General features: G+C 37.6%; 1 protein-coding gene across 1 annotated transcript; it reads left to right on the top strand.

Annotated features, from left to right (window-relative positions):
* Positions 1-1,011: 1,011 nt before the first annotated feature.
* Positions 1,012-26,336, top strand: LOC309493634 (complement C3-like). Its single transcript, XM_082162780.1, has 41 exons — positions 1,012-1,170; positions 1,255-1,450; positions 1,535-1,703; positions 2,074-2,147; positions 2,274-2,362; positions 2,471-2,553; positions 2,649-2,736; positions 2,893-2,995; positions 5,977-6,097; positions 6,239-6,354; positions 6,477-6,623; positions 6,710-6,913; positions 7,485-7,676; positions 7,764-7,916; positions 7,988-8,117; positions 8,206-8,277; positions 8,886-9,083; positions 9,744-9,855; positions 11,610-11,701; positions 11,781-11,920; positions 12,740-12,952; positions 13,077-13,140; positions 13,233-13,319; positions 13,510-13,713; positions 13,807-13,882; positions 14,131-14,290; positions 14,521-14,616; positions 15,423-15,570; positions 16,980-17,143; positions 20,113-20,268; positions 20,434-20,493; positions 20,568-20,658; positions 20,750-20,798; positions 21,369-21,459; positions 21,660-21,749; positions 21,906-22,011; positions 24,983-25,072; positions 25,198-25,278; positions 25,426-25,509; positions 25,669-25,804; positions 25,970-26,336. The coding sequence occupies exons 1-41, from the start codon at positions 1,040-1,042 to the stop codon at positions 26,109-26,111; spliced, it is 4,998 nt and encodes a 1,665-aa protein (XP_082018906.1). The 5' UTR covers positions 1,012-1,039; the 3' UTR covers positions 26,112-26,336.
* The last annotated feature ends 1,516 nt before the right edge of the window (positions 26,337-27,852 follow it).

Raw genomic sequence — 27,852 nt, 5'->3', positions numbered from 1 at the left:
TGTGTTTAAGCAATCGAGAAAAACTGTAATGTACACTGTTCCTTTTTTTATTTAAATAAACAAATGTCATAGTTTAAATGAACAGTGTTTGTAAAAAAAATGTGGAATACTGGAGGATGGATGGACGTTTCTAATTTAATTTTGCATGGCAACCAAGCTAAAAATTTACTTTTTCTCTCATATGTTGGTGAGCTCTTGCAACATGAACTTATATTGCATCCTTTTTATATTGAGCAATTGTGGTCTCTAATTTCAGGTTTACTATGAGTTTGCGCCTGAAGGTACAACGAAATAACTTATGGGTGGAGAAATCAGGAAGTCAGCAAATTCTAACCTGCAAAAAGTTTGTGTCTCAACATCTTTCATTTATTTTCAATTAAGATATTCAAAAAGCCAGTTGAAAAACTAGTAAATAACTTGTAGTTTCATGTTAAATGCATTTTAGACATTCTCCAATGACATAACAAGAGCAAACAATTCATTTCATTAATTGATTGACATTTGGCAAGACACTCTCATTTTAATATGTGTTTGGTTTTAATGTCATTACCTCTTTAATGGACCTAATGATTTGGGTAAACAGGCGATTTGTTGGAGTGAGACATTTCACATGCTATTTGCAATGGAAGCACGTTTGATCTCATTTTACTGGCAAGGGTAAGGCCTGCTGCTTGCATTTAGACATTTTTTGTTGGGTGCTTATCAATATCCAAACTGATGCTTCCTTGCTCCTTCGTCCTCCAGCGAAGAAAGGAAAGAAGAATGTGCAAACAAGCAATTGAAGCACACGTCACCCTTAGTTTGAAGATAAGACACAAGCAACCTTTGATGTGGAACTGGGTGGAGAACACAAAATTTTAGGCAACCAAAACTGTAACGGATGTCTTAAACGCTTTCTTTTGAAAAGAGTTGCACAACACAAACACGTACCCATAGCCGATTTTCTGCTTGATCATACTTTAGTTCCTCCACTTGAGTTACTCAACAGTTAGCTCTGAAGACAATGATGATATCTTGAAATGAGGAGGGACATGAATAAATGATAAAAGTCGAAACAATGCTCCGCTTTAAGTCACAAACACAGGAGCAGGTGAACATGATGCATGTGGATGTAGTGACGCTGACTGCCATCATTCTGTGCTTCCCTTTGCTCACATTATGTGACCCACTGTAAGTACATTAATTTTCGAAATGTCCAAAAAAGGATTGTTTCTTGTGATAGACAAATTTAAATCTTAATTTTCACTTCCTCAGATATATTCTGTCAGCTCCTAATTTGCTGAGAGTGGGTTCCTCAGAGAATGTGTTTGTGGAGGCTCAGGATCACTCTGGAGGAAACCTGAACGTGAGGATCTCAGTAATGAACCACCCAAAGAAAGACAGGGAGATCACGTCCAAAACAGTGACACTGACTGCAGAAAATAATTACCAGATCCTTAAAGATATAAAGGTGAGAGCTACATGATTACAGTGCAGTGTTCCTCATTAGTTTATTATCAGATTTAATTTAGGCTGATGATTATCTGTTCTTTAGATCCCTGATGATCAGAACTTCTTCTCTGATGATCCTCTGGAGAAGCAGTATGTGTATCTACAAGCTCAGTTTCCATCTCACACCCTGGAGAAAGTGATCATGGTCTCATTCCAGACTGGATATATATTTGTACAGACAGACAAGCCCATCTACACGCCTGCTAGCACAAGTAAGATTTAGGTTTAATTTATGGGTTACAATGTTTTAATTGGCTTATCAAATTAAGGAATCTTAAAAGGTGTTAAAAATCATGTTTTGTTGCTATAGTTCTTTTGATAAATTATTACTAAAAGTTATTATAATGTCTATGACAATAAAGACGAGAGAATCACACATAGATCAAGGTCCTTTGGCACAGCCTTGCATTTTCATTTTAGAGGATGTCGAGAACTTGATATATTTCCCAGCCATGTAAAAATGCAGACTTTTAAAGAAGGCGTTTTCCACGGAGAAGCATCACAACAATAAGATATATGCATAACATTTTACATAAAATGAATCTTATGAAGTAATATTTGACGTAACAATTTATTTTCCAGTTAATTACAGGGTCTTCTCCTTAACTCCTGATCAACATCCATTTGATGGAGCTTCTGTCTCAGTCGATATCATGGTACTCAGTTAAATACTTTATTTACAATCATAGATGAAATAACTGAACTGTAACAAGTACCTATATTGTCTTATCATTGCTTCCACTTGACACAAAATTTGTGTTGCTTTTTTACTGTTTAACAAGAATCCTCAAGGCATCACACTCGAGAGAGATACATTCCTACCAAGGGGAGGCATCTATGCTGAACACTTTACTTTGCCTGAAATTACCAGGTTTGTTGCACTATTTAGTGAAGTTTGATCAGTGAATTATCAATTATCATAATGCAGGTAGTCTCTGTTAATAAGACTCTTGTGTTTTCTGCTGGTGTTGTTTTGAAGTGCTGGGGTTTGGAAGTTGATCGCAAAGTACACAAACACACCGCAAAAGAACTTCACTACTGAGTTTGAAGTTATGGAATATGGTACGTTTACTGCCTTATCTAGAGAACAAATTATTCTATTGTTAAAGCTGTGTGAAAAATGTAATAATCGTTGACCTTTTGTTTTATTTTTGTAGTTTTGCCGAGCTTTGAAGTGACCTTAAATCCAAACAAACCCTTCTTCTATGTGAATGAGAACTCTCTCACAGTAGCCATATCAGCTAAGTAAGACAGGAGTTTAGTTGTTTATTTTACTGTTTCACTGTGCAAACATGTAATGCAATACTCTTCAGTGGTAGTTTGTGTTTGAAGTGTTTGTTTGAAGATTTATCGCAAGGGATGTACTCAATTGTTACTTTGACATTATATTTGTTTTGTTAGGTACCTGTTTGGGAATAAGGTTAGAGGAAGTGCTTTTGTGGTGTTTGGTGTTATAGACAACGAGAAAAAAATCAGCATCGCTGCCTCACTGCAAAGGGTTCAGGCGAGTCCTATTTATACATTATCCCACATAATGCACATTTTTTGGAGACAAAAAGGCATCACTTGTACAGTATGTTTATAGTTTACCATAACTGCAGATTCAGTATGAATATGCATTTTCCTTTTGCGTAATGATTAAGCAACAGAAATATGAGATGTGCAATTCATGTCACAATCCTACTGTAAGTGCAAAATCCCCAGAGTTAAACTAACTCTTCTCAGAGAACATTTGGTCCCTCTCTACAGAGAGTTAAAATAACTCTGAATCAGAGTTAAAGTTAATGAGATACTTAAGTGATTCATTAAGTGATGATTGGGCATTAATGATGAACACCTGCTGTCAACAAGCAGAATCACTGAAGGAAAGAGAAACAATAAGAACAGAAAATAGAGAAACACAAGAACTAAAACTGACTTCCAGCCGCAGCCTTAGATGAAATCAAATGAAGACAAGAGACACTAAATCTGTGAAGATCTCAGCAGAGGAGGATTAAACAACTCCACAAACAGCATTACCAGCTTCACTTATTACTAACCAGACTGACTTTATTTCTGTCACACGTCTACAGAAGTTCTTATTGAGAATTAACAGAGGTTTAGATGTTGACAATTTATTGAAAATGTTTGGTCACCATTGTGGCATATGAATCTCAACAATGGTGACATGCTTCATGCCGCAATGCATCCTGGGAGCCATGAGTTTTATACTATTGTGGCTCCCAGCATGCATTGTGGCATGAAGCATGTCACCATTGTTGAGATTCATATGCTGATTCTTGATGTATGTGTCTTTAAAAAAAAAAAGACATAATGTATTTTAAAAAGCAAAATTCAGAAAGTCTGATCTGTGTCAAGCGAGAATTGTTAGTGAATATAATCTATATTAACATCAAATAACCACTTTTGGACAGTGATGAGATAAGTGCATTAGTCTACTTTTTGTTGTTGAAAACTGTATCACCAGCTCATCTTTGTTTCTGGCTTTCTTTGCAACAAATTACATATTTTGGTAAAAACTGTTACAAAAACCACAAACTCACAAAAAAAAATAAAAAATAACTAAGTCAAACTGCCCAACTAAATGAAACACTAGCTATGTTTCCATCAACTTGCCAATCGAATTATCTGAAGTTCGGTAAAAAAAATAATGTGAATAAAGCTGGCGAAAGTGTGTTTCCATCAAACGGCTTTAAAGCAAATAAAAACCTGTGCGTAATGACGTCACATGCTGTTTTGCGATCAAATTGGTATATCGAATTGATTTGAGACATTTTAAGGTGTTTCCATTCATTTTCGCACTGAATCGCACAACATTCAAGCCAACAATATTTGTGATCAATATTGCACAAGTTGTAATAGTGCAGAGTCCTGCACGGGTCCATTTTTGGAGACCCGCCCCCGCCCGTACCCGCAAAGTTCAGTAAATCACACACAAGCTAAAATCATTCCATTTAAATTGCTTTATTTTTTTAGCTCGCACCTCTCTCAACATCACAATAGCCTCATGAATGGGCTAATGAGCGCTAAAGTGCGCTTTGTTTTGGGCCATTCAAGTAGCCTAGGCTACCTCCAGTTCACGCACGGGCGCCTCTCCGTGTCCTGATTATTGCCTGCTATATTTAGCTCTTATTTATTAAATCCAGGAAAATGGTTGATTAAACATTGATTAAAATTAAGATACAATTAATACAAAACGAAATTCACTTTAAAGAAAGTCTTTCTACAAAAACAAACTTAATAAAGTGGTCAAAATCATGTCTGCCCACTCCATTTGTCTCCCGATATTCGGGATCATCTTATCTTATTCATGCTTTTTTCACTTTTCATATAATCAACATGACATTTAATATATATATATATATATATATATATATATATATATATATATATATATATATATATATATATATATATTTATTATTTTATTTAAACATGAATATGAAACTAAATAGTTTTTTAATGACTGGGCTACAACACATAGGCTTATTAGCCGGCCCTACAATCATTGAATATTATTTTGCTTGATTGACGGGTTTTTATTTAAAAGAAAGAGCGTAGCCTACACAATACTTATGCCTACTAAAATATAATTAATATTATTTTATTGCATTTGTATTAGTTGTTTGAAGAGTAAAAAAAAAAAAGAAAAAAAAAAAATCGGTCAATCTTAACGCAAGTTTCCAACCGGCCAGTCGGTCGGACTAAAAGGGGGAAAAAATTAATTGGGTCGGTCCTAAATTGACAGGATCGGTCGGGTAACGGCAAACAAGAATATTTTTAAGGATGCCCAAAACACATATTTGCGAGTGTGTAATGGCAATTTAGACATACAAATATTGCACATATTTTTCATCCGCTACCCGCCCGCAAGGAGTTCATTATCCGCCCGCATGAATTTTAGGAATGTCACAATCCACCCGTTTTAGCCACTTTTATGCTGGTACCCAACCCATTGCAGGACTCTAGGTGCTTATGTGACAGCTGATAGCGACATTATTTGACTATTATGGCATTTCTTAGATTTTTGCTATAATAGCCGTTTTATTTTTCTGTTAAATTAAATTCAAAAAGTATCTCGCCTCCTCGTTTGTCCACTTTGTTGACACCGGCCATGTGTGCAAACCAGACAGTATATAATGGGTGCAAACTGGGCGGAAATTAACGAAAACTTCTTTTGTGGCGGGTTGTACCCATAAAATGACCTAAAACTTAATCGCAATCCATTATTTATTCGGCAAATAACGTTTCCATCAGCGTTTATCGCATAAACCGTACATCGATCAAGATAAAATCCGACGAGACCTGCCTCAACAACTCTTCTCGATTGCAACTGACTGTGACAGCATTAAATGTATAAAACTCAAAATTTACAAAATAGTATACATTTTAGTGTCATTGCAATAGGGTTTGTGACCACTGTTTTACAGTAATACTGAAAAATAGTAAAAAAATATTTTTTTATGTCACTATTTGTCACTGTAGATATTTGATGGAGAAGGAAATGCAGAGCTGACAGGACAAATGATCAAGGAAACCTTCCCAGACCTCCAACAGCTAGTTGGGAAGTCACTCTACATTTCAGCCAGTGTTTTAACAGAAACTGGTAAGAAAATTTAACTAAGAGGCAACCTTTGGATTTTTGTTTCAGAGTTACTGGAAGGTCTTTATACCCTAGCAGCACAGGTGGACTTTGGCATTGTTGACACCTGGAAAAATGACTGTTGACTCTGTGTGTGTGTTTCAGGCAGTGAAATGGTGGAAGCTCACAGGAGAGGCATTCAGATTGTGACGTCACCGTACACCATCCACTTCAAAAGAACACCACAATTCTTCAAACCTGGGATGTCCTTTGATGTCTCGGTATAAAGCTATAAAAAAAAAAAAAAAATGGACAAAAAATTTAAGAACAGGATCATACTCCTCTCCGCTGACCTAAGATACATGAAGCTATTGTTTAATGTTTCTTTGTATTTCTTATTAAGGTTTATGTAACAAATCCTGACCAGACGCCTGCTCAAAATGTGGAAGTGGAAGTCAATCCTGGAGCGGTCAGAGGCAGAACTAGAGAAAATGGCATTGCGAAGATTACCATTAATACTCAGGGAGAACCTTCCACACTGCAGATCACTGTAAGATCTGAGCTTGAGTGAAAAATCTCAAAGTCTTATTGACTTTTGAAATTTTGCAAACCTGTAAAATAATTGTTTATTTCCAGGCAAAGACCAAACATCCACAATTAAACAACGACCAGCAGGCAGAAAGAAAGATGACAGCTCTGCCCTACGTTCCCAAAGGCGGCTCCAACAACTACCTGCACATCGGCATTGATGCTGCAGAGCTTCAGATCGGTGATCAAATGAAAGTCAATTTGAATCTGGGAAACAGCCCTGGAGTGACAAACCAGGATTTCACCTATATGGTGAGGATCACATGACGCAATTGGTGCTCAGACACTACTTTGTATGTCTTAGATGTTTGATATCAGTTAAATATTTTACATCCATTTAGAGATGAGTTATTATGCAAATTATATTCATACATGTGCATGCTTTGCAAAAAAATAAAATAATAATAATAATAACAATTTAAAACCTACATCCATGCTGGAGTGTAAGCGACTTAGCAGTGACACTATTTAATACAATTTGCAACTTTTTGTGGAACAGGCTAAATATTTAGTTGAATAACACATGTTAAAACTGTTTATCACAGTTTTATTCATTTATAAATTAAGTTAAATACACTAACAAGATGAAACTGAACTTAAAAGTGAACTTTAAAGTAAATTTAGCTTAGTCATATTTAATGTGGCCACTAATTGTCTTTGTGCCTGGCAAATACCACTGATTTTTCAAATAAATGTGGTAGATGTCTTATGATGTTTATATTTTTTATTGTTTTGATGTTTACGATGTATATATTTTATTATTATGTCTATGATAATCTATTAATGTAATTTATGCTGGCTGTATTTATCTTTATTCCCACAGATCTTAAGTAAAGGTCAGATTGTTCAAGCAGACAGATTTAAGAGGAGAGGACAATCTCTAGTGACTCTGTCTCTACCTGTAACCAAAGACATGGTGCCGTCCTTCCGCTTTGTGGCTTATTATCATGTGGGCTCGTCTGAGGTGGTGTCTGATTCAGTCTGGGTCGACGTAAAGGACACGTGCATGGGAACGGTGGGTGAACTGATAAACCATGACCAAGAAAAGTTCTCCCACTACCATCAACATTTCTAAGTATCTCTTTACTGTTTTTAATCCCAGCTCAAAGTTGAGGTAAAGGACCAGGCGCAATTTGGCCCAGGAGATCAGCTCAGCCTGAAAATAACTGGAGACCCTGGAGCTAAAGTTGGGCTGGTCGCTGTAGATAAGGGAGTTTATGTCCTTAATGACAAGAACAGACTCACTCAGACTAAGGTAAGTAACCTCATGTACAATAACCTTTGTAGTTTCAGACTTAAAATTACCTAGTCTCTTACCTGCTTTAGATCTGGGACATCATAGAGAAGCATGACACCGGCTGCACAGCAGGAAGTGGAAGGGAGAGTATGGGGGTTTTCAGTGATGCAGGTCTGATGTTTGAGTCACACACTGCAGGAGGAACCAACACCAGAACAAGTATTGATTCATTCCTTTTGTTGGAATTGAACTGCTTTGTTTTCTTTTGTGCTCTACATTTCTAAAGAAATATTTAATGTTCTTGTAGATAACGAGTGCCCTGCTCCATCTAAGAGAAAACGGCGAGCCGAGAGTCTTCTGCAGGTCACCACTACTTTGGGTAAAGAATCTTTTTATTAGGGCTGAACAATTCATTGAAATAAAACCAAGGTTATGATAAGGCTGCAATTTAATTAAATAAATGTGCGTGTTTCAGAGTGAAGTGTGTCACTGTGTTATTTTACACGCAAGCAGCTACGCCAGTGTTTGAACGTTGGAAAATGAAGAAATTAAGACAGTCATAAATATTAGTATTACAATTTTACAGTTGCAATGTAAAATATTATTATTATTTATGTTATTATTATTATTGTTGTTATTATTATTAAATATGTTTTCTTAAAATACACCATTGGTTGTATTTTACAGTGAAATATTACATAAGTAATAGTTTTTATTTAGTTTCTTTTGTATTTTTTATTTAGTCATATCAACATTTTGGCCAAAAGTGTGCAGCCCTACAAACAAGCACAGCAAACCTGGATTTTTTAAAGTTTTCATTTTAAATCACAGTTGCAATTTTTATCAGAAAAATCGCAATTAGATGTCCCCAAAAATCGTGCATGTTGAAGGTGGACATGTTTTATTGAAGATAAGTTTATGCAGTTTCTCTCCTTCTGCCCTCACTGTCTGCTCTTCATCTCTTCTACACTAACATTGTTTTCTCAGGTGGTAAATACTCTGGCGAACTGAAGAAGTGCTGCGTGGACGGCATGCAAGACAATCCACTCGGCTACTCGTGTGAACGGCGAGCCAGATTCATCTTAGATGTAGATGAATGTGTCCAGGCGTTCCTGCACTGCTGCAACGCCATCAAAGACCACAGGTTGAAGTACGACGACGAGGATGAGAAGCTTCTGGCCCGCAGTGAGATTTGTGCTTCATTTGCAAATGCATTCTCACAGCTCTCAATCGTGCAGTGATTTCAGCAGGAGAATTATTCACCTGATTAACTCTCAAATGCTTCTTTCTTGCTTTTTTTTGTCCTAAATTTCATTCAGACATATTATAATGTAGAAACAGTTGTAAAGTTTGAGTGCATGTGGGGTTACTTATAGTTGTTAATTATCTAGAATATTATGACAATATTATGATCACAAATTCAATTACAACCCACCAGAATAAACTTTTTTATATTAATTGCATTTATATTGATCAATTTGCTCCAATATTAGACTTGCATCTAAAACTTTATTTTTATGTAACTTCAAATTGAAGTAATGATATAAATACACTATAATTTAAAAGTTTGGGATGAGTAAGATTGTTTAATTTTAGTCTCCTCTGCTTCTTCATGTTTTTGTGGTAATGTGATACTTTTTTTAGAGGTTTCGGATAAAAAAACAAAAAACATTGATTTGAAATAGAAATCTTTTGTAGCATTATGAATGTTTTTACTGTACTTTTTATTTTTATTTTATCAATTTAATGTGTTCTGGCTGAGTAAACATACTTCAGAAAAAAGAAAAAAAAATCTTACTGGCCCTAAAACTTTGAATGGTAGTGTACACTAGTTTGTTTGCTCAGGTGAGGAAGATGATATTGATGAACCAGAAGACGTGCGTGTACGTACACAGTTCCCTGAAACCTGGCTCTGGGAGGAGATCAATCTACCTCCATGTCCTCCAAAACAGTTGTGGTGAGTGAAAGATTATATAATTAAATAAATTTGACTTGACTTAAAAACATTTTGTGAGAACTGCAATGCTGTTCTTTAAAAAAAAAGTCTTGTTTACATATGTACACTGAGGTGGCTCCGGCCTATGTAGGGGGGAGGCAACACTGGTCCATTGGAGGGGAATGGCGCAGCAAGCCAACACTTTGAGCGGGGTCTTCTGTGTTTACTGGTTATAGGAAGCTAGTACACGGGAGGCTACCGGCTCGACATGAAGGCTTTAAAACCTAGCGAACGTGTTAGGTGTCGTTCAACCCGCAGCTCTACAGATACCTGTCAGCGAGGCACCTTGTGACAGCACCCAGGAAGAAACTACACTCCGAGCGGAGTGGGCTCGCAACCTAAGGGGGGCATGGTGCGTCTTGGGTTTGGTACGCCAAGACGATGGCATCCACTATGACTATCCAGTGGGCCAAACTATCGGTATCGGTATCGGTTATAAAAAATCAATATCGGTCGATCACTAACCTGCAGCACCGCCATGGCATGCAAGGAGGAAGTGGCCTGTCCACAGGCTCTGTAAGCCTTGACCGTGAGAACAGACGAGAACTTACAGGCCTTGGATGGGAGAAACCGGATTACCCCTCCAGGAAGTAGCGGTCCCTGGACACAGCTGCATCACAACAGACCAGAAGAATATCCACGTAACCTTTGGCCGAACCACCGTCAAAGGTAGTGAGGGGCGAGGAGGTACCAACTCTGTTTCTGGCAGAAAAAGGTGAAGTCCACAACCTGGTAACCTCCTCATGCACTCCCGGAAAGAAAGGCACTGGGGCGGCGCGCTGAAAACCAGCACGCCCCGCCCAAGATACCAATCGTCCAGCCTCAAGGGTTCGGGACACGGTAGTTCCACCAGAAGAAGGCAGCACAGCCGAGTCTTCATCTCCAGCTGGCACAGTGAAGCACTTTCTTTGCTGTTAAAAAACAGCGATCTCCTAGAGAACCAAAAGTGCTGTGAAAACCGCAGTTTTAGTGCTGTGAGCTCGTGACCACTGTTGCAAGAGCTGTCACAACACTGGAGAGGCTTCTTCCTGAAGAACACTTGACACACTCGTTGACTGTTAGTACTCTCAGAGACTGCATACAGAAAGATCCGTTAGGCTCCGAAGCGAAAGACAACAGGTGCTTGCATTTACTTCCTATGCGGGGCAGAGTGCAATGTGCATTGGCTCGTTCTGTTGCACTTGAAGATGATTAGGGCTCTCTGACGTGATCCCAATACGTCGGTACGTTGAACGTGACTGACTGAAAGGGAACTGGCAATGTCGGACACACTTGTATTGTCTTAAAAATCAGCTACAAACATTAATTTTATTGATATGTTATAATGTTAAGTTAAATAGTGTGGGAGATTAGTTTGCAAAATCCTGAAGGAACTGGCTATGTAACATGTTGGTGGCTGAAATGAATCGCATAAATATGGAGTAGCATAAGACAGTCATTTATCATCAATCAAAATCAAGAACACGCATGAGCTAGATATCAACAACCATGTAAACTGAAATGAGACCGAGCGCTGAACAAAGGAAACTAAGGGCTTAAACACACTGGGTAAAACAATTAACTGGAACAGAAACAGGTGTGTAACTAATCAGAAACCATGGAAACTAACAAGCAAAGGGAAGAACCAAATCAGAACACAATGAAGCAAACATACTCATGATAGTCTATAGATGTTGAAAAGATATGACCATGAGACAGTCTTCATTTGTACCTAGCGATGAAACATCTGCCTTAAGACCTGATATATACCTGAAAGACTCCATCACAACCTGGCAGATCACAGCCATCAGCCTGTCCAAGACCCTCGGTAAAAAGCACAGCTCTTGTTCATTTGTTATTCTGTTTATCATTTGCTGTTTTTTGACACTCACTCATTTTCAATGCAGGAATATGTGTGGCAAATCCTTATGAGATCACCGTTAAGAAGGATTTTTTTATCGAACTGAGGATGCCTTATTCAGCAGTGCGGAATGAACAACTGGAAATCAAGGCTATTGTTCACAATTACAGCAATCAGAAGCTTAAAGTATGTGCAGTTTACTGATCACATTGTTTTCACTCATTAAAGCCTACTGTATCATATTTGATACACAAATTTATAAGGCCTTTAAATGATCAACGCGATCAAAACTTTGCTGAAAATCTTGTTGCACGCAATCTACTACATGCCTTCTGTCGTCTGATTGATAGATTCAACTTTTTTTTTATCAAGTAAAAGGCCTTATATAATTGTACAAACGTCCACCGTCAGTTCGTGATTCATGTGTCTTTTTGCTGTGAAATCTGCACTGATTTTTATCAAGTAAATTATTTATTTTTTTATTAAAGAATAACTAAGTAAGTAATAAATGAGTAAGAATAACATTAATATTGTTCAAGATAAACACTGGACTGAGGAAACTTAAGTTTACTTGATTATCCATACATAATTATTTTTGCTAAAATGTGAGTATCAAATATCATAAGGCTTTTGAGGAACGTTTATTTGTTCATCTCTCAATCATTGTTGTACTGCATTATACTCTGTTTTAAAACTACAGAGCTTTATTATCTTACTAAGACATTATTGGCAGATATTGAGTGACGACTGATATTTATATGCATTTTATGCAAGTAGTCTGCTACACTGTTGAAAATATTTTGTTTATTTACATCACAAGCTTTTACATTACAATCAGAATTTCATCTTTTTATCAATATAAATATTAGCATCTGCTACGAATAACATATTTTTGATCAGTTTGGGTGTCTTAATAAATTGAGGTGTTTGTCTGACTATTGTTTACATGCCAGGCTTTATAAGGTTAAATTGTATGGCTGAAGATCCCGTTTTGTCTTATACCAGCCGGTGTATATAAAATTCAAGACATCGGAGGAAATTTGCAGCAGTGCCAGAAAACAAAACAAAAAAAACAAGATTACAGTTGCCGTTGACCGCATGTCCTCCGTAGCTGTTCCTCTCATCATCATCCCCATGGATCTCCGTGACCAATGGATCGAGGCTGAAGCATACAGCTCCAATCGCAATGACGCAATTAGAAAGAATCTGAAAGTGGTGGTGAGTCTGCCATGTCAACATTTAGAGCAAGGATCTTCTGGCTTCTGCAGGAATCACTTTATTACTTTATTTGAAGATTTCCAATGTGTCCACCAAATTGCATTCGCGTCCTATTTTCTTTCAGTCTGAAGGTGTGCTAACCGAAGTCGAAGAGCGAGTTGTGGAGATCAACCCCTCCGAGCATCCAGGTGCAGGTTCTTTAGAAACACATGCTGGATATGCAATGAAAATGATGGTTGAAATCCTCTTCAAACACCCTATTCCCTCTTGATCTGAACAGGCGGCGTGCAGGTCGTGTCGATGAGGAGTGACATCCCACGCCGAAAGGTTCCCAACACACCTGCTTCCACATTGATCACAGTGATAGGTGAATATCTCATTGCAATTTCATTCTTCTGAGGTTTATATGGACCTGTGAAATCCATTTTATTTTTTCCATTTAAAATTCTGGATTTCTTTCTTCTGCTGAACATAAATATTTTAAACAACTAGATCTTCATGCGTGCCAATATGACATTCAAAAGCCAATCACAGCCATTTACCTTCCATGCTCGCAGGTGAAGAGATAACCCGCACAGTCGAGCAGGCCATCAGTGGAGACTTTATGGGTAAGCTCATTGTCCAGCCCCGCGGATGTGGAGAGCAGACCATGATCTTTATGACTCTGCCTCTCATTGCCACTCATTATCTGGACAACACCAAGCAGTGGGAGGCAGTTGGCATGGACCGCCGTAATGACGCCATTAAACATATCAACACAGGTCAGCCTCAACATTAATGTACTCTCAACTGTTAAATTGAGTTAAAGTGCCAAGCACATGCCACTATGTCATGCATTTTTTGTTCTTGTGAAGGTTATCAGCTGGAGTTGACCTTCCGTAAATCTGATGGGTCCTATGCTGCCTGGATACACAGACCAAGTAGCACATGGTGAAATAATGCTACTAAATTACTTTGAAAATAACAGTTGAAATTTTCAGCACTGATGAAACAACTTCTATTTCAGCTGTAAAGCAGCTCTAAGAAGACAATAGTGTTAATATTTATATCACTTCAGTTCAGTGTTGATTCAGTTCAGCTCAATAACTGTAAACGTTGCAACGCTTATCAATTATGAAAAAATATTGAGATAACGATTGCATTTCTTGTAGTATACTTAATCTTGTATCCATTTACAGGTTGACGGCATATGTGGCGAAAGTGTTTGCAATGGCCAACGATCTAGTCGTCATAGAGGAGAATGTGATCTGCAGCGCCTTCAAATGGCTGGCCACAACCAAACAGCAACCAGACGGCACGTTTAAAGAAGACGCCCCTGTGTATCACAGCGAGATGGTTGTAAGTTTAATGTATGAACTTCAAAAATCAAGTACAACAGTTGGAGCCCATAAATTTACTCCTAAACACCAGTACAGAAGAACTAACAAGTACAATGTGAGAAAGTCTGCCAAACTGTGGGCTGGTTCAAGATGTGTGTAGCACCTACAGCTCTGCACTTCAGAAGGATCCAAACATTCTTATTATATCATTATACAACATATTATTATTTGAGTGTATGTTCATTCCAGGGGAACGTACAGGGGAAAGATGCTGATGCCTCTCTAACTGCATTCGTCCTAATTGCCATGCAAGAGGGCAGTAAGATCTGTCCTGGATCTGTTCAGGTAAGTGTGATTCCTAGAAACAAACAGAGCTACAATATGTCACATCAGTCTCACGGAGTGAGATTAGCACTAGGTGCTTTCACAGTAGCACTTTTGGTGAACACACGGGTTCTGTGGACATCAAGACTTTGGTTCATTTAGAGGACATAAAAATTGTTTTCTAGAGGTGGAACGGATCGCAGTTGATCCGTGATCCGCACGGATCAGGTCCCGCGGTTCGGCACGCATGTGATTCGCGGATTAACTGCTAAATTTAACCATCATAGAGTGAAAGTTTATAATTTGGCAAGTTTTGTCTTGCCAAGTTACACATTCAAACAATTTTAAATGCAAAAGAAGAGGCGAAAATCGGAACTTGCGCATTTTTTGTATGCGTAGCCGAAATGTGCGCAGAGCGAGAGCGCGAACACCGAATTGATTAATCTTATACACCAGTGTTTTGGCAGATAAGAAGTTTATTCTATGTATCATCTTTTTACTACTTTAATTAATTTTACTCTAATTAATTTTATAACTGTATCATTTGTCTCTTTGAATTCCTTTTATAACTGTTTTAATTTCCCTTGCTTTTATTTTGTGTTTATTTTCTATGCAAAGCACTTTGAATTGCCATAGTGTGATATTTTAATTCCTTTCTATGTAAAGCATTTTGAATAACTGTTTTAATTTTCCTTGCTTTTATTTTGTGATTGTTATTATTCTTTTCTATGTAAAGCACTTTGAATTGCCAATAGTGTATGAAATGTGCTATATAAATAAACTTGCCTTGCCTTGAGTCTCACTGAGTCTCTCTCTCCATACTTCAGAGCAGTGTAAACCGAGCCGTTAATTACCTGACGCTTAGAGTTCACAGTCTGACCAGCACTTATGCTGTCGCTGTGACTTCTTATGCGTTGGCCCATGCTGGAAAACTCAATAAAGACATCCTGATGAGTCATTCCACCGAAAGCAAAGGTCAGTAACGTTACAGTCTGCCAAAAAAACTTCTCCATGGCAAAGGATTTTTTTTATTTTTTATTATGTTCTTCAAGGTAGTTATACCAGGGTTATTATAGTGATATAAAAATGAATAAAAAAGACAAAAAAAAATCTGAAACCAATAAAATTTCAAAAACAACAAAATTACTAAACTTTAATTAAAATAAAAAGTTATTCAAATCATTGATAACTATAATAGTAGCTCAATTATACTTAAATAGGCTGTTAAAAACAGTAACTTTGAACTTTTTCAACTGGTGTAAATTTGAGTATTACCTGAACCATAATGTGAGGAGTTCTTTTCCAAAACGCTATAAATCCATTTAAATAATTTTCAGGAGAATTAATTTTTTTACCTAGACCCACACATTTTGTGAATATTCAGTTTATCCTGTTAAAATGTTTTTTTGGCTCAGTCTGAACATGTTGAACAATGATTATTAAATCAAACAACAATATTGTTGATGATAAATTCAAAGTTATTTATTTTTAAAAAATGTAAACGCTATAAATCCATCCTTTTTTTTCTCAAAACGCTATAAATTTTGTCTTTAAAAAAAAAGTCAGTAATAAATACATTGGCATTCAGTAAAGTGTCGAACCCATAAAAAGTAGAACCGTTGTCCACTTTACATAAAACAAATCACGACATGACCTTGTGTGAGTGAGAGAGTGAGTGAGTGGCGTTCACACCAAACGCGAATAGAGCGTCTGGCGCAAGTGATTTTCATGTTAAGTCAATGTAAAGACGCGTTTACGCGCGCCTGGAGGTCCTGCGGCGCGAATGAGGCGAATTGAGCATCTGGCGCGATACGCGCGACTGATTTGAGGGTGAGAGAGCGAGCGAGAGAGAGAATTCTGATTGTTTGAGAGGATGTATCGCGTTTAGGCTAAGAATAGGTTTGGCGCTAATCGCGGTTTGGAAAAAAACTGCATCTTGCAGTACATTTTAAACAAGGAAAAAAAAGTCGATTTGGCATGAAACGTTGATGGAGCAGTGAATAGGTTCAGAACACAGCAAAATGACATGACAAACTCTTTTTTTTTTTTAAATGCCGTTTATGGAGTTTTGGAAAAGAGCTCTTCATGTATTTACATATGGTAATCATATATAGTTGCCAGTAAGGTCTCATTCAACATCCAAAATATGAAATAAGAATTGCATTTATGATGCTAAAAAGTGGTCTTTTCTCTTTTTTTTTTTCTTTGAAAATGTGTATTTAAAATGAATTTTTATACATTACTTTTATTGTAATTTACATGATTGCTCAAATAAAAAGTGTGTCAATTGTTTCCCAACAATTCCTAAACTTTTATAACTTTATCACTCTTGTATAAAAATGTGTATTGTGACACACATTATTATCAAAAATCTATTTGTTTAGATGGCATATTTTGGCAAGTTCCTGGGCAGCACTGTCACTCTCTCGAGGCCACAGGTTATGCAGTTCTTGCCCTGGTGATTGCAAAGGATTTTGAGCGAGCCGGACGGGCAGTGCGTTGGCTGGGAAAGCAACAAACCCTTTATGGAGGTTATGGCACCACACAGGTATTTCATCAAACGACAAACGAATGAATGGTCTTGTTTACAATTTACATTGTCCTCCTCATGTGTCTGGATTTGTTCACCCCTAGGAGTTATTCAACTTAAAGGTGGGGTATGTGATTTGCAAAACGGCCGGCAGATTTTGAAAATACACAACTCAAATGGTCCTACCTTCTTTCCTTTGACTCCACCCATTCAAAGAACATGAACATGGATGTGGGAGGGGGGGATGGTACGAACGTTTGATTGACGCACTTACTGTCCAATGATTCTAGGTGGTCTTGGAAATGATTGGCTGGAGTTTTTCGAGTCCTGCCCGTTCCACAGATGATTAAATTGCTTAATTTTTATTTCAGTGCTTCTAACTCAGTGGCTGTAAGTGGGTTAGGAATAGGATTTTAAGTGATTTTGAAAAAATGGCCAAAAAAGAGAATTACATACCCACCTTTTAAGGAATAATGCATACTGCATTTTATCGATATACCAAAAAAACGTATATCTACGTACACAAGGACATTTTTACCCAGACTGAGAAATCCTCCAGAAGTTTTCAAAATTTGTGTCAGAAAATCATACGTTTCAAATGATTTTAGTAAATCAGTGTGTTTAAATGGACCCCAATAATCCGATTGTAGTCAAATGTAATGAATTGGCCAAATCCGCTTGAAATTGTATTTGCATGGGTAAGGGGTGGTTTAAATATTTTCTAATCTATTCGATAGTACATGTAAATACATACTGTGAAGTATGACGCACGGAACGAGCTGTTGTTGAATATTGTGTAATAAATTACAAAAATTCTCCTTCCACTAATCGCCTGTGAAGTGCTGCAGACAATGTTGTTGATAAATACAAGCCGCACTGCAATCTAATTAGGAACTGAAATAGATAAATATTAAGTCTGCTTTTTAAAACAAAGAAGTGATGGGAGGATGATGGTTAGTGTGCGCCAACAGTGGGAAACTGTATATTCGCGCAGTGAACGCATGTCAAAAGATCAAATCCGATTTGAAGCTTTCAACATATACAGTAAATGCACACATCAACCCGATCACTTTATTTAGCAATCATGTAAACACTGTTCGGATTCATCAATCGAAATGATTTCCTTCTGACGATTGTCCCACGATTCTGAACAGACAGCTAAACAAAATAACATGTCATTTACTAGAGTTTCTGAGAAAATGTTAATTGCTGCAGTCTATTTAAAATGTTTAATTAATAAATAATCAGTTTGAATGAATGATTCAATGACTCTCTTATAAATACTTCACTTAGCCTATTTCATTCCTGGATGAATCTGCATTTTTGAACTAATCTTTTAAATAAACGGTTCAATGACAAATCCTTTTTTTAACAATCACTTGTCACCACCTACTGGTGTAACGATGTAATTGATACAATCGTTATTTAAAGCGCCAAGTTACTTTCAAAAGCTGCTTTATTCTATTTTGATCGTGTCCGTAGACATCAGTGTTTCTATACGAACTATAAACTTTTATCCCAATTATTCAGTGATAATTTGAACGTTTGTAAAACAGAAATAACAATACTGTGTGGTTGAAAAGACTGTAAAGCGGTTTCATTCATGATGATAACTCTTTTCTTTATGTCAGCGGCAGCGCAAAAGCAGATTTGAATGTTCCGGTGTGATCAATAGACATACTGTATCTGAATCGCTGTCATTTAGGAATGAGACTGTGTGGATGTTTGAATAGGGATCACGATTTTTTTAATGATTAATCGTGCAGCTCTACTATAAGAGAGAGACTACTTGGAAATGGAGGATAAAATTCACTGGAGTGACATTTCCAACAAGCCATTAGGGAAATTTTTGATGAAAAAATAAAATGCATCCATGCCTTATGCCTGGTTCAGATTACACACTTTTTAAAAAAAATGTTACGATAGTCACTGTGTTAGATTACGCGATTTTTGACTCCTAAAATCTTGTCGTGGACAAGAAACATGTCAGACTACACATTGCTTTCCGACCAGTCATTGCGTGCCGTCTCACGCGCACACATTCACTCGCACACACACATGCACTCACTCACGCTCTCTCACTCTCACACACACTCCCTGTCGCTCACTCTCTCTCTCTCACTCACTCACTCAACCAACGCGTGTTGTCAAGTCGGCGGGTAACTTAGACATGAATGAATGAACAGACGCATATCGTTGCCACTATACTTTTATTATGGCATTACTCCCTGCAGTACCAACTATACTCGAGGCTAGTTCAAATTCGCCAAATGGACGTCCTTGTTGTGCGAACATTTTATCGTCGCCGGCAGGACAAGTGTGTGTGTGTGTGTGTGTGTGTGTGTGTGTGTGTGTGTGTGTGTGCGTGCGCGCGCATCAGATCTCCATATAAATATTCTTATTCAGTTGTTTAGGCTACGCGGGAACCACCGGAACTTCCTGTAAATGGTCTGAAAGTCCGAACCATACAGAAAATGCTTTCACACTAGAAACGAACCAAACCTTTACTCAGTTTGATCCGGACCAAGACTACCTCTTTTCGTCAGACCAAATTTCGTCTGTTTGGTCCGGACCGTGGTCCGGGGGAGGTTTCACACCTGTAATTTTGATTCGGACCAAACTGAAAAGCCCGAAAATACGGACCAAACAAGGTAGGTGTGAAAGGGCCCTTACTCACTCTTGACGGAACCCGTAGTGGAGGACAGAAAAAAAATTAAACATGCTAGTCTTTTTATCGTGATGTCGTGAAGCATCGCAGACGCGGCGTCGGTTGTCGCCCACTTTACAAGATGAAACGATCGAATCTTGCGTACCGATGCCCGTTGTTGTTTACAAATCCCCACGACACCTTACGTCAAACGGATCGTGCCAAAATCGTGTAATCTGAACCAGGCATTCATGTAGTGCTATGTATTATAATGTGAATTGGCCATGTCTTTTAACTTGATTACCAAAAAATTAACTTGTCCAATTACCCGTTTGTTTAGGCAACGATCATGGTGTTCCAGGCTGTGGCTGAGTACCGCATTCAGGTTAAGAAGAAAGACATTAATTTGGCCCTGGAGCTCGCTGTGCAGGAGAGATCAGAAAAAAAGATTTTCGCTATAACACCGTCCGACATAAATCGGCAGCGCACAGACAAGGTATGGAAATATGACTGCATGAACCAGAGTTTGTAGTCTTAAAACAGCACTCAGTTAACAAATTTAAATCTCTGATTAAATCTAGTCTGATTCACATGTTTATGTGTTAGCTGATTCACCTAAAAGTGTGTTGTCTTTGTCTACTTTATGGACTGAATTTCACAGTTTGACATTACGAAGAGCTTCAACATTACCGCTCAAGGGACTGGGGTGGCCATGCTCTCTGTGAGTGTTCACGAACGCATTAATGCAATATTTATTGTTGTTCTGTGTTAAAAGCTCATGTACTTTCCTCGCAGGTCTTTTCTGTGTATTATGCTCTGCCTGAAGAGAAAGACACCGACTGTAAAGTGTTTGATCTAAGTGTGCGAATGGAAAAACAGCTTGACGGTAGGATTCATCGTGAGAACGTGACATGACTAATTTGAACTGCTGTGTTGTAAAATAAAGTTGGATCATGATGTTATCTTTCTATACGTAGTGTCCTATAAAACAGCCAAAGAAAGTTATCTACTCACCATTGAATACATGTGAGTATACAACTATTCTAACGGTAACACTTTAATATGGGGAATACATATTCACTTTTAACTATGACTTTTGCCTCAATAAACTCCTAATTTACTGCATATTAATAGTTTGTAAGGTAGTTGTTAAGTTTATTGGTTAGGATTAAGAGATGTAGAATATGGTTGTGTGCGGAATAAGGTATTAATATTTACTTTATAAGTACTAATAAACAGCTAATATCCTAGTAATATGCATGCTAATGAGCAACTAGTTAATAATAAGAATTGGAAACTTACATAAAGTGTAACATTCTAACTTTAAACAAGATTAACAGGTCCCATTTAATTTGTCGTCTTCTTTTCTGAAATTTATGGAAAGACCAGAAATAAAACGTCTAGATTTCGATTTTTATCTAACCTTGTAATACTTTCAGCAAAAGGGGCGAAGCAAAGTTAAATGATGATTAACATGTGATCATTTTGCACAAGAAGAAGCTGTGATGCATGATAGTAAATTGCAAAAGCAGCAAATAGAAAGTGACACTGATGGGTAGTGCCAATGTGTCAGCCTCACGTGTGCCTCCTTTGCAGTTTCAAGGACCCGTTAAGAAGCTCAACCATGTCTATTCTGGACATTGGCCTGCTGACCGGGTTTAAAGTGGATGAAAGTGATCTCTCAAAGGTAAATAAATAATGTCAATAATTGTGAAAGTTTACTGCAAAATCGTAAACTCTGAATATTTACAAGTCCAGCATATTGAATTCTTCCGTGGTAATATTGTTACAAGTGCTATTCAATTTATATAATGGACATTTTATACTTGAACTTTGATATCACACCTGTTGTTGTTGTGTTTTTTTCTCATGATTTTTTTTCACCAGTTATCTTCTGGCAAGGATAAGTACATTCAGAGCTTTGAGTTGAACAAGGAGCTTTCAGAGCGAGGATCTCTTATCATCTACATAGATAAGGTACAATCAATGCCACTATTCCCATATATTGTTTCATTTCTCTTTCTGTGATTGCAACTGATTTCTTTCTCATTTGCTGTGAGCAATTTGGTAAATTGCTGTTTGGCATAGTGAATGCTCTAATTCATTTTAGTTTTTTACTTAATGTCATTTCAGATTTCTCATAAAGAAAAGGAAAGGATTGTTTTCAGAATGCACAAGATCATTGAAGTGGGAATGCTGCAGCCCGCCGGAGTCACTGTGTACGAGTACAACGCTCCAGGTACATTAGGCCTAAAAAAAAAAAAAAGTTTGGTTCCAGTTGTTTGTCATTTGAGTTGTTCCGGTTGTTTGCCTTTTTTTTTTTTTTTTTTTTTGTGGCAGCAAGAGATAGGTAGGAAATTATTTTACTTAAAAAGTAGCGATGGATACTCTATTTTTTTCATAACATAGCCTACCTATACTACATGTACATGTATACCTATACCACCTTGTGTGTCCCAGCATGTTACACACACACACACGCTGATTTTAAATGTGTACTTTTTTCTACTCCAAAAAAACAGACATCTCAAGCAATGTTTCATCTAATACCTTTAATAGTATTAACCTCAATACAAACGGGGGAAACACGGGTAAAAATATGCATATTTTTAGGAACACATCTACAAAAATATGCCTGTATTTCAAGTTGATCAAATAATTTAAAATCCACATCAGTTTATTTGTGCCCACGCGCCACGCCCTCCCAGGAGTCTATAACGTTACCTAGGCTACTTTCACTTTTAAAACTTTTCACGCGATCTGCAGTTGTCGAGATGGATGCTGAGGAGTTGAAGAAAAGAATAGCTAGTGGAGATGGTAAAGTTGGCTCGATGGTGTTTTAAGCCCCCAATGGCTCCTTCCAGGCAGCTAACCCTAACCTCAACCTTAAACCTACCCATCCTCTCGCTGCCTGGAAGGCGCCGTTGGGGGCTTAAAACACCAAACACTGTAAAGGCGTCGACAATACGTCATCAAAAATCAAGTCCAGTGTGTGGGAGAAATTTGGAGTTATCTGAAGAAAATATTGTGAAAGGCTTTGCTGCATTTTCGTGTTGGATAGCCGCAAATGTGGAACTTCATCGCTGAGGAAGCACGCAGATAACTGTGGTAACAAAGCAGTTGTATCGAACAAATTTTTGTATGTGTGGTGTGGTGGGCTTGTTTGAACCTAAAATTGTCAGATGTAGGCTAGACGAAATTGCGTGGCAGATACAGTGTTGTAGCCGCGTCTGTTCGACTGGTAAAATGTTATAAGGCTATTTCTCAAAGTTTTTTATTTGTGTATTTATTTAATTTGTAGGCTATTATTTCTTCCCCAAGCTCATAAAATAAATTTGGGTCGCACATAAATTGACGGGGTCGGTCGGAAATCGGAACCAAACAAAATGTTTTTTTAGACCTTACAGTCGCACACATGAAGCATACCAACAAGCATCTGTGTCAAGAGGACTAGAAAAGAAAAGCATCTAACTAGGGGTGTGACGAGATCATGTGCTACGAGATCTCGCGATATTAAAACGTGACGATATTTCTCGTTGAGGTGAAAAGCTGTCTCACAATATCAGCATGTCGAAGTTGAGTTTGTCTTTTACTGCTTATGATAATACACACTCAGAAAGTAGAACTGAAGTTACATTCATATGTAGCATTTATTGTCAAGTCACCTGCAAAATACCGGAAATGGTGCATTTCACGGACGAGAAACCAGGAACCGCACATTATTAGACTGTTTTTCTAAGGCTGTACAATATATTAAAGGGATAGTTCACTTTGAAATACAATGTTGGTATGTTTTAGCTTACCTCAAGGGCATCCAAGATGTAGGTGTCTTTTTTTCCGCAGTAGTTTCAATTTTGATATTTTTAGGTCAAACCGTTCTTGTCAGTCATATAATGCAGGTCGATGGTCACCACCTCAAAGAGCATGCACAGAGTCCAAATTAAAACAATTCCCCATCGTAAGTACACATTGATGGCCTAAGACACGAAACGAGCGGTTTGTGTGAGAAAACGAACAGTATTTATATCGTTTTTACCTCTTGAACACAGCCATGTCCAAGTGATCTGAGGGCGCGCTGTGTGACGTGTGCGCAGACTGGTGCATAGATATATATACACTAGATGTCGCCTTGGCTACGGTTTCTTTCCAATGAACTGCAGTAGCCAAGGCGACATCTAGTGTATATATTTTTAATTTGGACTCTGTGCATGCTCTTTGAGATAGTGACCATAGACCTGCATTATATGACTGACAGACAAGAACGGTTTGACTTAAAAATATAAAAATTGAAACTACTGCAGAAAAAAAGACACCTACATCTTGGATGCCCTTGAGGTAAGCTAAAACATACCAACATTGTATTTCAAAGTGAACTATCCCTTTAAGACCATTTAAAAATCACAATAAAGCATAGTGCTTTTGTGAAATCTCAAACGCTGCAATTCAATTAAATATACGCACACAGTTAGGACCGTCTCTGCTTGTTTGCAATGTAAGGATAAATAAAAGACTGGTTGTTTAAATAAGTACAGCATTTTTCTTTACTTAAGAAACACAATATATAAAGGCAAATTTTTTATGTATTTGAGGAGCGGAGAAGAGTGTCTAATGCTGCCTTCACATGCTATCGGAAATTTCCAACTTCCCAAGTCGTGCTTACGAGCTCATCGCATTCAAATTTTGACTTGAGAGGGTGTTCATGTCCAATTGGAAACTAGTATTTACGATAATTCCGATGGTATGCGAAGGCAGTATTAGTCTTAGTCTATCATTGTTGTAGAGTAATAGCCAATAGTGCCTTAAATAGTCTGTGCGAAGCACTTCATCTTTATGACATGAGATTTTGGCCAAATCACAGAAAAAAACTGTATGGCCACATAGCTACTTTAAACTATATAACCTGAAGTTGATGAAAACGTAATGCGATGCACTTACTGCCGTTCTATTGACGGAAAAACATGTATGTTCGACATTCACTGGTCAAAAACCTTGTAACTTCACTTGAGCTTGATTTTGGTAAAATGTTATGAATATAACACATGCAAGTGTCAGAGCACATTTAAAACAACAATATCAACTTTGACAGCGCAGCGTTTAATTATTTAAAAAAAAATACAGCGTTTTCTCTATTTCCTGAAAAGTAATGGTTTTTGGACATACAAGGCTTCCGTCTGACAGCTTCAATGTGCTACACTTTAATATTTTAACAGATAAGCGTTGTGTGAAGTTCTACCATCCTCAAAAGGAAGGCGGCGCACTGAACAGGCTCTGCAGTGAGCAGCTGTGCCAGTGTGCGGAAGGTATGTACACTTTTATTCATTAAACGCAACATGAACATACAACATGCTTTAAAAATATAACTTCATGAAGTCTCCATGAGAAAGAAAGAAAGTAAATGTGGTAAACGTATGAAATATCCTGACAGAGAACTGCAGTTTGCAAAAGAATAAACACATCAATGAGGCGGATCGTGACAAAAAGGCCTGTGAACATGAAGTGGAATACGGTAAACATCCAGAAATCTTATTGTAAATTAGCAATAGAGAATGTTTGATTATGTCTTGTACAATAGCGTTCCTTCTCAGGACAGTTTTATCTCCTTCATAAAGTCCCTGTTTTGTAGATGATCATGTAACACATTTTTGTCTTGTAGTTTATAAAACCAGGTTGTCGGAAATGAGCTTCTCACAGCACGCAGACATCTATAACATGACGGTTGAAGAAGTGCTGAAGGAAGGTATGGTTTGCCAGTTTCTTTCTGATTTACTGTGTCAGTGAAAAACTGGACATAAAAGATGTCAGCTGTGTTTCATGACTTCTGATCATGGCAGGTCAGACAGTCTCCGTTGCACTGGCTTTATCCTCAAAAGGTTTGTGTGTGTATGTCTGTTTTTAGGCACTGATCCAGATGCGGAAAAGAAAATTAGGTCGTTCTTGGCTCATCCTTACTGTAGAGACTTTCTGAAATTTGAAAAGGGCAAGACGTACCTGATCATGGGTCAAACCAAAACCCTTCCAAAGATTGGCGGAAAGTATGACATTTGGAAGATGATGTTCAATTTGGTTTATGTGGAGACTGATACTTCAATTTTGAGACGTTTGATGATGATGCATTTGCATTTTGAATAGAAATGGCTTATGTCTGGTGCATAAATGCTCCTAATGAAAAATGTTCTCAATCTTCTCAATCATTTCAGTTTGAGGTACCACTTGGGTGAAGATACCTGGATTGAATACTGGCCAACAAAAAAGGAAGCCCAGATGGCAGAACATCGAGAGAACTTTATCGGCATAACCTCGCTCGCCAACAAGCTCGTCCAATTTGGATGTTCCACATAAGCGTTTTTATGAGCTGAAATTCATTTAAAATCAACTAAACAAGCTTTTAATTCTAGTATAATCCCAGATTTACAAGCATTTGCAGCCTTTCCTTTCTTTTCTTTTTTTAAAGTTGCTTAATGCTTTATTGCTTAATGCTTAATTAAATTAGTTCAACAATGTCTATAAACTGAAATGTAATCATTTATAGCATTTGTCAAATAAAATTTGCAAGCATACAACAGACTTTATTCTTGATTCTTTTGCAAGACTTTTTTCTGTTAGAGTCAGCATTTAAGCCCCTTAAAGGTGAAGTGAATTTTAGAAACAGACAATAAAGTTGTATTGTATCCACCTTTTTCCTACGGCCCATGATGCTTTGCATCAATAGGCCTTTATCGCATCACAATAGAACGCCGGAAGTAGGCGCGAAATATGTATTAAGTTTACTGACCTACTTTTCATCTAAAGGTAACTAAGTAACCACCAGAAGTGCGAGTACACTGCTTGGCGATTTCGAACGTTCCAAAACCAGGAAATGAGATAAAGGCCTATTATGAGTGTAACTTTAATATTTGCATATGATTTAGCAGTTTATTGTCATAAATATCAAAAATCTAAAAGGTGTGCATCATACATGAGACCTGGGTGAACAATGTATAGTTGGTTTTATGACTGTAAGTCATTGTCTTCAAATGCTATTGAAGTTAGAAACGTTTATGCCAATGTCGCATGTAATTTTGAGACGGTCCCTAAATGTGCGTGCGACAAAAAAGGATAAGAATGCGCTTCTTCATGTGTCTTTCACTTACAACGTACCCATGTCTTAATGCCAAAGACCGCACTATATCTTTATGTGACATTCCTAATTTAAAGTAAAATGTTATTTCTTCTGTCATCTCCATCTCTACTGTTGCCCAGTCTATGCTATGGTACGGTTACAGTATTGGCCGCTGTGGCTCAACTCGTGGCCACGACAAATAGATGTCGTTCTCTCAAAATATGAAGTCGTGGCCACGAGAAAAAAATATCGTTCCCTCAACATATGATCTCGAGGCCACGACTTTGCATCGCGTGGCCACGACATAATGATTTCGTTACCTCAACAAAATGATCTCGTGGCCACGACTTAATATGACGTTCCCACGACTTAATATCACGTTCCCACAAGTTAATATGTTGTGGCCACGACAAAAATAAGTGAACCGAACATGTCCCCTCCCGGTCACCATACTGATGCATAAACAGTATTGAACGATTTTAAGAGAAATATCTGAACTTGAATAATTACACAGAAATCACTGATCGCAGATCAGACATTAGAATACACATGGTTACTTACATGTTGCTGGCAGATCTGTGTCGGGAAATTGTGATTGACTGATTTAATAAAGTTTAACCATGCTGGAATCCGAAGGAAGCTTATGCAGACTGTCTTCTTCCACAAACAGGCACTGCACAATATTTAGTAAACAGCATGTTTATTGCTTGGAAGTAGCTCGATCCGGTTTAACAATTATCATGTCGTCCTATGTTATTTAGCATGTTTGGGCGAATCGGTGGGCGGGGCTAAACAGGCCGTGTTGAAGTAAGCGTTGATCTTCTTTTGTGGAAAGTTTTATCCTCTTTGACGTCATAGTTCCCCACTTTGAAAAACGAGTCGTTTGCTGAGCCTGATGTCTATAAAAGCTTTTATTGGACTAACAAGGTAGTTTTCAGTTCTGAAACTTACAGGATATTATAGTATGATGATCTCTTATAT

Source organism: Leuciscus leuciscus (genome assembly GCF_965113295.1).
Source record: "Leuciscus leuciscus genome assembly, chromosome: 3".
In the NCBI taxonomy this organism is placed as follows: Eukaryota; Metazoa; Chordata; class Actinopteri; order Cypriniformes; family Leuciscidae; genus Leuciscus; species Leuciscus leuciscus.
This window is presented reverse-complemented; position numbering and strand designations above follow the sequence as displayed.

Coding starts and splice junctions, on each gene's coding strand:
- LOC309493634 (XM_082162780.1), top strand. CDS start 1,040: ATGATAAAAGTCGAAACAATGCTCCGCTTTAAGTCACAAACACAGGAG. Junction 6,624..6,709: donor CTTCCACACTGCAGATCACT/GTAAGATCTGAG, acceptor GTTTATTTCCAG/GCAAAGACCAAACATCCACA. Junction 21,460..21,659: donor ATGAAAGTGATCTCTCAAAG/GTAAATAAATAA, acceptor TTTTTTCACCAG/TTATCTTCTGGCAAGGATAA.